This window comes from Heterodontus francisci, chromosome 46, assembly GCF_036365525.1.
Source record: "Heterodontus francisci isolate sHetFra1 chromosome 46, sHetFra1.hap1, whole genome shotgun sequence".
Classification (NCBI taxonomy): Eukaryota; Metazoa; Chordata; class Chondrichthyes; order Heterodontiformes; family Heterodontidae; genus Heterodontus; species Heterodontus francisci.
The window spans coordinates 15035708-15047813 of record NC_090416.1 but is presented as its reverse complement, the minus strand read 5'-3'; the positions used below and the strand labels follow the sequence as shown (position 1 = coordinate 15047813).

The following is a 12106-nucleotide window of genomic DNA, read 5'->3' as shown; positions in this document are numbered from 1 at the left end:
GGGGATCCTGCTTCTAATAAAATATAGATATTCTAATCTAATATAATATAATAACAGATGTTGCCAGACCTGCTGAGTGTATCCAGCATTTCTTGTTTTTATCTCAGATTTCCAGCATCCGCAGTATTTTGCTTTTAATTCCTGCTTCTTCAGCCTCAAGAATTATTAAGGAAATGCAGAAATGAGACGACATTCCTGGATAATTGTGCCACGAACTCCAATTACGTTCCTAAATGGGGTTTCCATCATACATCGTTATTCAAAATTTAGGTCTGTGTTTATGTGTGTGTATGTTAGGGTTCATACATGTGCTCAGCTGTGTGTATCTGTGTGAGTGTATGTGTGTGTAGATATTATTTATTCTTGGGATGTGGGCGTCGCTGGCAAGACCAGCACTTATTGCCCATCCCTAGTTGCCTCTGAGAAGGTGATGGTGAGCCTTTTCCTTGAACCGCTGTAGTCCATGTGGTGCAGGTGCACTCACAGTGCTGTTAGGAATGGGGTTCCAGGATTTTGACCCAGCGTCAGTGAAGGATGGGGTGTAACCTGGAGGGGAACGTTCAGGCGCTGGTGTTCCTCTACGTCTGCTGCTCTTGTCATTCGAAATGTGTGTGTATGTCTGTGTACCCGTGTCTGTGGGCCACAACGAGACGCTGTCCATAGCTGTCTACAGCACTAAGCAGCGAGCTTGATACTTTTTACCACTAAAAGCTTTTTCAATAATGCTCCAGACACAGTAACACTCCTGGCCTGCCGCATTTGGACCCGTAGAGCCTTTTTCTATTCTCTGGAACCAATAGCCCGGATCCATAATCCGGAATTGTTCACCCTGACCCTGGAGCCAGTTACGCTGGCAGATGGCGTTGGAAGAAACGACTGGATTGGTTGGACGTAACTAGTCCTATTTTGATTTGAAAGTGAATGGCATTAGTTTTTGATTTGAAGTCTTTTATGATTTATATTCGTCTCCTGTTGCCTATGAAGAATAAGAAAGATTCGTACCTTCTGGCGACGTAGTAAACTGATATAAACACGATTTAAATATGTGCATATTTCCCTGTCTTATAATATTTTCCAGATCCAGGACAGCCCACGTGACCAGACTCTTTACATGGGCTTGAGTTTCGCTGCATTGAAATGTCATCAATATGATGGCGGCAGAGACGAGAACCATCAGATTTACAAAGGGATCCACTGTCGGCGGAAACATTAATTTAACTTGCAATGTAAAGCAATGGGGACTCTCAACATGCATCTAATTTTTTTCTTATTTATTCATGAGATGTGGGTGTCGCTGGCTAGGCCAACATTTATTGCCCATCCCTAATTGCCCTTGAGAAGGTGGTGGTGAGCTGCCTTCCTGAAACGTGCAGTCCATGGGAGCTAGATACACCCACAGTGCTGTTAGGAAGGGAGTTCCAGGATTTTGACCCAGCGACAGTGAAGGAAAGGTGATATAGTTCCAAGTCAGGATGCTGGATGACTTGGAGGGGAACTTGCAGGTGGTGTTGTCCGCATGCATTTGCTGCCCTTGTCCTTTCAGTTGGTAGAGGTCACGGGTTTGGAAGGTGCTGTCTAAGGACCCTTGGTGCGTTGCTTCAGTGCATCTTGTGCTGGTTGTTGGTCGGCACAGACTCGGTGGGCTGAAAGATCCTGTTTTAGTGCTGTATCTCTAAAATAAAAAAATAAAAACACGCAGCAGGCTCGAGGGACCGAGTGCCCAAACCCTGCTCCTAATTCCTATATTTACAAATCAAACATTAACGTGACGTGCTGTGCTCAGGATAATGCTCATCTTTCACTATAATGGAGACAGTAGGCACAAGAGAACGATTAATAATCCTTACTCGCCAATACCCTTAAATAACCCAGGGCACCCAGTGCTTTGGGAATAACCTCCATTATACTCACAGGCAAACCTATTTAATTAGCAGGTTAATAGTGCTGCCCCGACCTCAGTACGTTCATGGGACACAGGATTATTACGTCTTGACGCAGGGTTAGTATGTAAATACGCTCGTGGTCACGCACACTAATCACCTCCGCCCACCATCCCTGCACATGCTCAGTGGCGACACTCTGTGTGTCCGGTTCTGAGGACATTTCACAGACCTGATTAAACATATTCAGAATCCTCATTTCCTTATCCAGGAACATGGGCACAGGAGTAGATCCAAATTGGATTACCCCACATTGAGCGGCACCTGTCACATTTCAGTCCACTCACAACCTGGATAGAACCGCTTGGTACTTACTGCTCACATCCTGCACACGTTTCTGTGTCTCCTAACACAACAGCATCGACAAACCTGGATATAAAACACCCGATTCCTTCACCTGAGTCACTAATAAATATGATGGAAGGATTGAGGCCTCAGCACTGTTCCCTGGAGAACCCCACTTGCCACATCCTGACAACCTGAGAGCTCCTCTTTATCCCCATTCCCTGTCTCTCAACCAAATACCAACCCAAATCGAAAGGCTGCCTCCAATTCCATGCACTGTCAATTTTGACAATAACCTTTTGTGTCAGAACCTGATTAATGCCTTCTGGGAGACCATCCGGATAACATTTATGGACACTCCTTTGCCTAAGAATAGTGACAGCCGAAAGAGATGTAACTATATTAATCAGACATTATTTAACTTTAACAAAGCCATGTTGGTCCCTCTGTTCAGTTTACATTAAATAGTGTTCACTCACTCTATCCCTAATGGCAGAGTGTAATAGCTTCCCTACAACTGATGTTACACTGACAGGCCGGTAGTTATCAGGTTCCCCTCTCCCACCCTTCTTAAAATATCCAATATCTGAAGTACTGTGTACAGTTCTGGACAGCCTATCCCAGAAAGTGAATATTAGATGATGTGGAGTCTCACCAGAATGTTACCAGGATACAAGGATTAAATTATGAGAAACGATTACATAATCTAGGCTTGTATTGCTGGAATATGGAATGTTAAAGGCTGATTTGATTGAGATTTGTAGGATTTTGAAAAGGATTGATAGGGTACATTGAGAGAAACTACTCCTCCAGTAGGGGGCAATGTTCTGAACAAGGAGACATGTTTTTAAAATTAATAAATCCAGTGGGGAATTCAGGAGAAACTTCTTTACCCAGAGAGTGGTGAGAATGTGGAACTCGCTACCACAGGGAGTGGTTGAGGGGAATAGCAGAGATAAGTGTTTCTGTACTGTCAATTCGTATAATGTTGTCTGGGCTGTAAATTATAGTCTTTGTTCCCTCAATGTCCCTTTAATTGTTGAATAAAGTTGGACCATATTAATTTCAGGTCAGCATTTCACCTTTATTAGGAGCTGTATGACACAAGTTCCCAAACACAACACGGTCACCAACTAAAGGGGAATCCGTTCCCATTTTACACATAGAGGAAGTTTACACACAGGAAATTGGGGACAATTCTACAGGAAATTCCATGTCACAAAGTCAGACAATCATTTCACCCGCTTCTGATATTATTCAACATTCGGGTTGTCCGCCAAAAACTGACATTGCTACAGTGATTACATTGCAAAACAACAACAAAAAAAGGATTCCACATATTGAATAATATTTCATGAGGAATAAATCAAATTCGAAACCCCAGCTGCCCCCTCTCAGTCGGAACAAGTGGTGGAGCTGATGGTTTTGAGGAGAGGTGAGCTCAGAGAGCCGTGGTCCACACTGCAGGTATAGCTGGAGCCCTTATTCCAGGCAGTGGCGGGGACTCTCAGGTAACTGCTCAGGCTGTAGGTTTGATCACTGTCCGTGGACACGGTGCCTGTGGTCACCCCGCTGTCTGTCTCTTTATCATCCACTCGCCAGAGAACCCGCACGAAACCCGGCTTAAAGCGGCTCACCAGGCAGGACAGAGTAGCCCATCCCGAGTCTATTTCTTCCGAGGAAGGAGGGAGCAGGAGAACTGATGGTTTCCGATCCTCACTACCTGTTTGTGAGGGAAAAGAAAATTCATTAATATATAACCCATTAGCAGTGGGACACTCTGATTTGAAATCTACTGTAAGCACCGTAAACCCTCCTGATCCACATTAACTTTAAAATGAATTACTGATCCACTCAGGAGTTCCAATAAATTCTCAGATCTCTAGTTCCTGAGCTAATCTGCCAATTCATTTTCCTACATTGCAACAGTGACTATACTTCAAAAATACTTCATTGGCTGTAAAGCGCTTTGGATCCCGAGGACCTGAAAAGTGCGGTATAAATGACAGAATGACAGACTGGGAGGGAGCAGCGGGAGACCATTCGGCCCATTGCATCTGTGCTGGCTCTTTGAAAGAAATTTCTATTTAGTGCCCCTCTCCCTTCCACCCTCCCTCCACACTTTCCCCATATCCCTGCAAATTTCTGCCCTTCAATTATTTATCAAATTCCCTTTTTGAAAGTTACTATTGAATCTGCTTCCACCGCCCTTTCAGGTAGCGCGTTTCAGATCACAACAACTCACTGTGCAAATAAAAAATTCTCCTCATCTCCCCCTCTGGTTCTTTTACCAATTATCTTCAATCTGTGTACCTCTGTTACCGACCATCCTGCCAGTGGATACAGTTTCTCCTTATTTACTCCGTGAAAATGCTTCCTGATTTTGAACATCTCGATTAACTCTTCCCTTAACCTTCTCTGCTCTAAGGAGAACAATCCCAGCTTCTCCAGTCTCTCCACAATAACTGAAGTCCCTCATCCCTGGTCCCATTCTGGTAAATCTCCTCCACAACCTCTCCAAGCCCTTGACAGTGTGATGACCAGAATTAGCCCCTTTCCTCCAGCCGGGGCCTATCCAGTGAATTATACAAGCTTAATTCATCCTCTTTGTTTTTTGCACTCTGCCTCGATGAATAAAGTCTCAGATCCCATCAGCTTTTCAAACAGATTTCTCAACGTGTGCTGCCACGTCAAACATTCGTGTACGCACAGCCCCGGGTCTCTCTGTTCCTACACCCCCTTTAAAATTGTATTATTAACAAGACAATCTTTCTTTCTGGTAAAATAGGAAAAGGACAAGCTGCAAATACAGACTGGCTCAGTCAGCATGTGTGAAGATTAGTAACTGACCGCTTCAGATACAGTTTACAGCCACGAACCTGCACTCAGCTGTCTGTACCCGGTATAAACACTGAGCAACCGGCTGTGGTTTCCAGCATTTACATTTACATTAACATTTTAAATTACATTTAAATTTACTTTACATTTACATTTCCAATATATGCAGGGGTTGTCTTCTTATTATTTGTATCTAATACTGCGTTTGCTTGTCTTTAAATGCAGTCAGAGTTAACGTTAAAGAGGTGAATTCATGGAGCTGTGACCTGCCTTTCACTGAGTGTCGACATATTTTCTGACATCACAAACAGTGCAGATTCAACACAAAGATACCGAGATAAAAGGGTTCAATTGTAAGGAATGGTAGCATAGACTAGACTAATGTTCCCTGAGAACAGAAAATTGAGGGCCATTTGTTTGAACTCTTTCAGATGAATGTACTCAATGACTGAGCATTCACAGCGCCCTTTTAAAGCAGAACCTTCAAATTCGAGCCAGGCCTTTCAGGGATGATGTCAGGTAGCATTTCCTCACACAAAGGGGAGTGCAAATCTGGAACTCTCTTCCTCAAAGTGCTGTTGAGACTGGGAGAGGGATCAATTCGCAAATTCAAAACTGAGATTGATAGATTTTTGTTGGCGAAGCAGATTAAGGGTTACAGAACCAAAGAGTTAATAGACAGATCAGCCATGATCTATCTGAATGGTGGATTAGACTGGAGGGGAACAATCATTTCAACCAAGGCCACTTTAAAAAAAGAATTATCTGGTCATTATCTCATTGCTGTTAGTGGGATCTTGCTGTGCGCAGATTGGCTGTCTGAGTCCTGAAAGGCACTAAGATTTGCATTTCTATAGCGCCTTTCACAACCTCAGAACGCCCCAAAGCGCCTTCGAGCCAATGAAATAATTTTTGAAGTGGGCTAACTGTTGCAATGTAGAAAGGCGGCAGTCAATCAAAGCACAGCAAGATCCCACAAGCAGACCGACAATAAATACCAGTTACTCTGTTTTTAGTGATATTGAGTGAGGGATAAATACTGTTCTCAGCAGATCTCCCTCTGCTTGATCAAAAGACAGTGCAGAGGTGAGAATGTTGCGGTTGACACAGGGATTGTTGGAAATGGAGAATGAAGCATAGTCTTAAACAAATTTTCGAATCAGTTCCTTTCCCCCGAAGCGGATTAATTCCAATTCTGACCTGTTCAACATTTCTGGGTGTAAATAGATCCAACATCAAAATTCGCTTAATCGAAATTCATCAGCCTCTCGGGAATGAAATCAATCATAAATGAACGGGCAGCGCACTGGTTAGTACCACAACCTGATAACTCCAGCAATCCTGGTTCGATTCTGGATACTCCCACAGCCAAATACTTGATAGGTAAATTAACCGTTATAAATTGCCCCTAGTGCTGGTAGAGGAATGGTGGGAATGAGATAAGATTGTGAGATTAATGCAGGATTAGTATAAATGGGTGGTTGTTGGCCAGCACAGACTTGGTGAGTCAAAGGGTCTGCTTCAGTGCTGCATATCTTAAAAAAGAAACAATATGGATGGTAGAATAATGGGAATCACTTACTCCGTATGTTCAAGGCGGTCCCAGGTCTGAAGGTGAACACGGTGCAGCTTTTGAACGGGACGGGTCACCTAAAAGGCAAGCTTGGAAAAAAGAAGAGAAAATATTAATAAAATGCCCTTTCTCACATTCCCTTTCACAGGCGCCGGAATGCTGAGAGCCTGGAGAAAGATTTTCACATATCAGTGAGAAAACCCTGACAATATCAGTGTTTACCTACCCAGCTAATAGCCCAAATATTGGGGAAAATCAAAATAAACCCATGGAATTCCAGTGAGATCTTCCACAAGTTACATAAGGAATATTTTTGAAGCTCATTCCACAGTCTCAGGCAGGAATATTTCAGTAGCTGTTGGAATTCTGAGTGGTTCTGTTGGTGCAGTTTTTGTATTGCCCTGTCTCACTGTGTATGTAGCTGCTGAGCCATCCCAGGTAGCACAGTAATAGACGGCGGAGTCTCCCGGTTCCAAGCTGCCGATGGTCAGAATGTGACTGTTACTGGAGGTGTCTCTGGAAGGTTGAAAACAGTTCGTGAAGCCGGTGCCTCGATAGATGCTACCACTTGGATCATGTCTTATCACCCACACCGGAGCCTCCCCGGGTCTCTGTCGGTACCAGTGCATGTAGTAGCTGCCCACATTGCCGTTCTGCATCGCACACTTCAACCGGGAGGTCTCACCGGCGGAGACTGGGTCGGAAATTGGGGTCTGATTGAGGACAGGAACCGCCAGGACACCTTCAACACAAAACACAAGAGAAAAAAAACATTCAGTGTTTTGGAGTAAATAGGTCATTAATGCATCAATAAACATGGCTGTAAAACCGTCCCATTCTCGGGACTTAACGGATAATCTGTGCCTAAAACAATCTCTCACCTGTTAAGTGGAGCAGCAGGGCCCACAGGAGATGCATCACTGCAGCCATTCCACCGGAAAAGTGAGAGGATTGATGAGGGCAGAGAGTATGGTATTGTGTAGGAGGACATTTAAAAGGCATTTGACAAAGTATCACGTACTTGACTTAATGGTAAATTAAAGGATTAAAGGGACAGTGACAGCATGGTTGGAAAGTCAGAAAGGAACAGAAAGTAGAGAGTGGTGGTGAATGGTTGTTTCTTAGCCTGTAGGGAGGTATACACTGGTGTGCCCCTGGGATCACTATGTTTCATCTACATTAATGACTGAGAACTGGATACACAGGGAGTAACTTTTTAGATGATATAAAACTTGGAAATATAGTAAATGGTGAGACAGACAGTCATAAACTTCAAGAAGACAGAGACACACTGGTGAAATAGACACGTGGCAGATGAAATCTAACAGGTTGGGATCCTTGCCTTTATTGTCAGAGAAGTCGAGTGCAAAAGGAAGGAAGTTATGCTAAACCTTTATAGAACACTGTTTAGGCCTCAACTGGAGCTCTGCCTTCAATTCTGGGGACGGCAATTTCGGAAGGACGTGAATGCCTTGGAGGGCATGTGGAGGAGATTTACTGGAATGGTCCCAGGGATGAGGAAATTCAGTTAATGTGGTGAGACTGGAGAAGCAGGGATTGTTCTCTTTAGACCAGAGAAGGTTGAGGGGAGAGAGAATAGAGGGATTCAAAGTCATGACGGGTTTTGACAGATAAAGAAAATCTGTCTGCAGTGGCAGACAACTGGTATCCAGAGAACTAGATGTAAGGTGAATGACACAAGAACCAGAGGTGGAAAGAGGATCTTTTTTTGTTAGCCAGTGAGCTGTTGTGATCTGCAATGCACAACCTGAAAGGGAGGTGGAGGTGGATTCCAAAGCAACAGTGGAAACAGAATTGGATAAATACTTGAAGAAAAAAATAATACAGGGCTACGGGGAAAGAGCAGGGACAGGAGATTATTTGATAAATCTACCAAAGAACCGGTTATATTCTGTGCTGTATCATTCTATGATCCTAAGCTTCTATTGCATCAACCCCAGTCACAATCAGCAGCGTGCCCTCCTGGCGCAATTTTTGGGATAAATAAACAATCTGGCCGGGAGTAGAGGCGTCACCATATCCAGCTCAATGACGCTCAGAATTCCTTGTCATGTGATACATGGTCAGCAGTGCCACCTACTGTCCTGGGAGTACGTGGGAACAGTGCCAACTGCTCGTTTTATTCTGTCTGAGCTCTCCTGGGTTCGTAGTCTGCTATTCACCCGCTATGTGCTGCACGATATCAGAGTTATGTTAATTAGTGCATCAATTCCTCATCATGTATCTCCCACCCTCTGCTACAGTGATTCGATATCAGCACTGATGGGCCCACTCTTATCCAGGCACGACGTCCTCACTCAGTTCCTGGCTTTGGACTGGAGATGTTGTACGAGATGATTTGTGGATTAAACGGTGAATGTGGTACCGTCATTGCACCCTGCACCTGATGACGGCCTGTGGCATTCGGCCCATTGTCCCCGTGCCATCTCTGTGTAACAGCTCTCCCCTTAGTACCCATTCCCCAACCTCTTCAAATTAATAATTACACATTTCCTTTTTCAAACCTATTCTGCATTCTGTTTCTGCTGAGACTGTGCATGTCCATTAACCCTCTGTGTAAACGATATTCGCCTGGCTTCTCCCTTAGTTCTTGTAGGGATGATTATAAATTGATAGTGACTCATCAACCGCTGCAACCATCTCTGAAGAGAGAGACAGTGATGATACAAAGCTCGGTGGAAAAGTCAGGAGTGAGCAGGTGATAGAGAGGCTGTAAAGGATATAGACTGGTTAAGTGAGTGGATAGGAAAGTCGCTGATGGTATATAAAGTGGGAAAATGTGAAATTATCCACGATGGTAAGAAGAATAGAAAAGTAGAATTTTTTTAAAAGGCGAGGAACTGGGAAATGTTGGTATTCCAAGGGATTTGGGTGTCCTTGCACCCAAATCACAGAGAGTTAATATGCAGGTACAACAAGCAATGAGGAAATCAAATGGTATTGTTAGCCTTTATGGCAAGGGAGGTGGAGTAGAAGATCAAGGAAGTCATTCTGGGCAGCGCAGTGGCACAGTGGTTAGCTCCGCACCTTCACAGCTTCAGGAACCCGGGTTTGATTCTGGGTACTGCCTGTGTGGAATTTGTAAGTTCTCCCTGTGTCTGCGTGTGTTTTCATCGGGTGCTCCGGTTTCCTCCCACATCCAAATACAGGTGATCGGGAATATGGGATTACTGTAGTGTTAGTATAAATGGGTGGTTGTTGGTCGGCACAGACTCGGTGGGCCGAAGGGCCTGTTTCAGTGCTGTATCTCTAAATAAATAAAAAGGAGAGATTGAGTATAATGGGCCAATATTCTCTCGAGTTTAGAAGAATGAGAGATGACCACTTTGAAACATATAAAATTAAGAGGTTAGATGTTGAGAGGCTGTTTCCCCCTGGCTGTAGAGTCCAGAAAAAGGGGGTGGTAGTCACAGGATAAGAGCTCGGCCATTTCGGGCTGAGATGAGAAGACATTTCTTCACTCAAAGACTTGTTAATCTTTAGAATTCTCTACCCCAGTGAGCTGTGGAGGCTCAGTCATTGAGTATATTCAACACAGAGATCGATATATTATTGGATGCTGAGGGAATCAGGGATATGGGGAAGGGGCGGGAAAGTGGAATTGAGGTAGAAGATCAGCCATGATTGTATTAAATGGTGGAAGAGGCTCGAGGGGCCGAATGTCCTATTATTTATTCTTATGTGTGAAAGTCAAGAAATGGCTGTGAGATCCAGAAAAGAGCTTTATTTATTTAAAAGCTACTGTAGGACATCAAACATTTATTCGTCCAGTTAAATCCACAATGTTGATGATTCACATGGCAGAATAGCCAGGTTCCAGACTGCATCTGAGAACGGTACTGAAAGCAACTCAGCTCAGGCCCTCGTCATCTGTCAACAGGGGACCTTGGCGGTGATTTGAAAGCCTTATTTTAGCTCCTGATACCCAAATCGATGCTGTTTTGGCTTGTTTGTGAGGTGGTGCAGGTGGTGTGGTCACTCGCTGCAGCGGGTGGGAGAGGAGCCCCGGGGAGGAACCGAAACCTCCCTGTTCACTGGCTGATAAGCAGCAGAGAGCAGCAGCATCTGGGCCCAGTTCCCCTGCTCTGAAACACTGCAGAGCCGACTGTGGTTTCACACACAAACAAGACGGAAATCTCAGAAACACCATTAAACGCTCACATTCTTGGACACGTCACACATTTGCAACAACACAACCCATTATCCGGACTGGGCCCCTCGGGAGAACTGAACTGAACTCCTGCTTGAAAACATTCCTTTAAACTTAAATCTTTCACCGAGCATTTGGTCACCCCTCCCAATATCTCCTTATCTGGCTCTGCGGTGAATGTTGTCCTGTGAAACGTCTGGGACGTTTTACTAAGTAAAAGGTGCTATGTAAATACAAGGGTGACACATGTGTTCTCAGCACTGAACCACACAAGGTTAAGAAAGTTTAAGAAGACCTTGCAATTGAACAACAAATTTGATGTTCTTGCAGCTTGTATGGACAAGAGCAAGGCCTGTATTGTGGATGAGCAGACTGACCATGGCAGCAGGGTACAGGAAGCCATTCAAGCGGGGGAGCAAAAAGGGACAATAGTGGTATTAGGGAACAGTATAGTGAGGGGCATTGACACTCTTCCTTGCAGCAAAGAACGAGAGTCCAGAAGGCTGTGTGGCCTGCCCGGAGCCAGGGTTTAGGACATCTGCTCAGGGCTGGAGAGGGAGTGGGAGTGGGAGGATCCAGTTGTCGTGGTTCATGTAGGTACCAATGACATAGGTAGGACAAGCAAAGAGGTTCTGCAAAGTCAGTATGAGGAGCTTGGCACCGAATTAAGAAGCAAAACCACAATAGCAAATAAGATTAGAGAAATTAATGTGTGTGGTAGAAGTAGGTTCTGGTTCATTGGACACAGGATAACACATCCTAATCCAAGCGTGGATATTCAAATTCATCCCCCAATCGCAAATTTTCTCCCACCAACTGTTCCTGCAATTCTGTGTCTGTATCTTCCTGTAACCTTTTGATTTTTGTCTGCAGTTGGTGGTAGATATTTACGGATTGGCCCACCCTGAGCCTTAATTCCCTCAGTACCTCAGCTAGGTGTGGGATGGGGGCTGGCTCTGGTTCCTCGTAATCCTGCAGGTGGTCATGGAGATAATCGGTGATGTTAATGGTCTCGGTACCTCTGCGCCGAACCTGGATAATTTGGGCTTGCCTATCGTGACTGGTCCTAAAGGTGTAAAGCAAAAATTAGAAAATGGGATGGGGCATTGTAGATTATTGTAACAATAGAAACTTTCTGTCGTGGAAACGCAATATTTCCCTTTACCTCCGTAGCCTGTCCTTGCAAAATGCCTGGGAGCAGGTGTGACCTTTATGACACAACCATCTGTTCGATTAAACCCACATTCATCCAATTCTCCCTGTCCCACTGGGTGGGGACATACTGTAATATTTCCCCTC

The 12106-nt window shown here is 44.5% G+C and overlaps 1 protein-coding gene across 1 annotated transcript; it reads right to left on the bottom strand.

The window, feature by feature from the left end:
• Positions 1 to 3610: 3610 nt before the first annotated feature.
• Positions 3611 to 7572, bottom strand: LOC137356878 (immunoglobulin lambda-1 light chain-like). Its single transcript, XM_068022717.1, has 4 exons — positions 7518 to 7572; positions 7047 to 7378; positions 4739 to 4796; positions 3611 to 3948 (listed from the first exon to the last, which is right to left on the bottom strand). Exons 1-4 carry the CDS (start codon positions 7564 to 7566, stop codon positions 3620 to 3622), a joined length of 768 nt encoding a protein of 255 aa, XP_067878818.1. The 5' UTR covers positions 7567 to 7572; the 3' UTR covers positions 3611 to 3619.
• Between the last annotated feature and the right edge of the window lie 4534 nt (positions 7573 to 12106).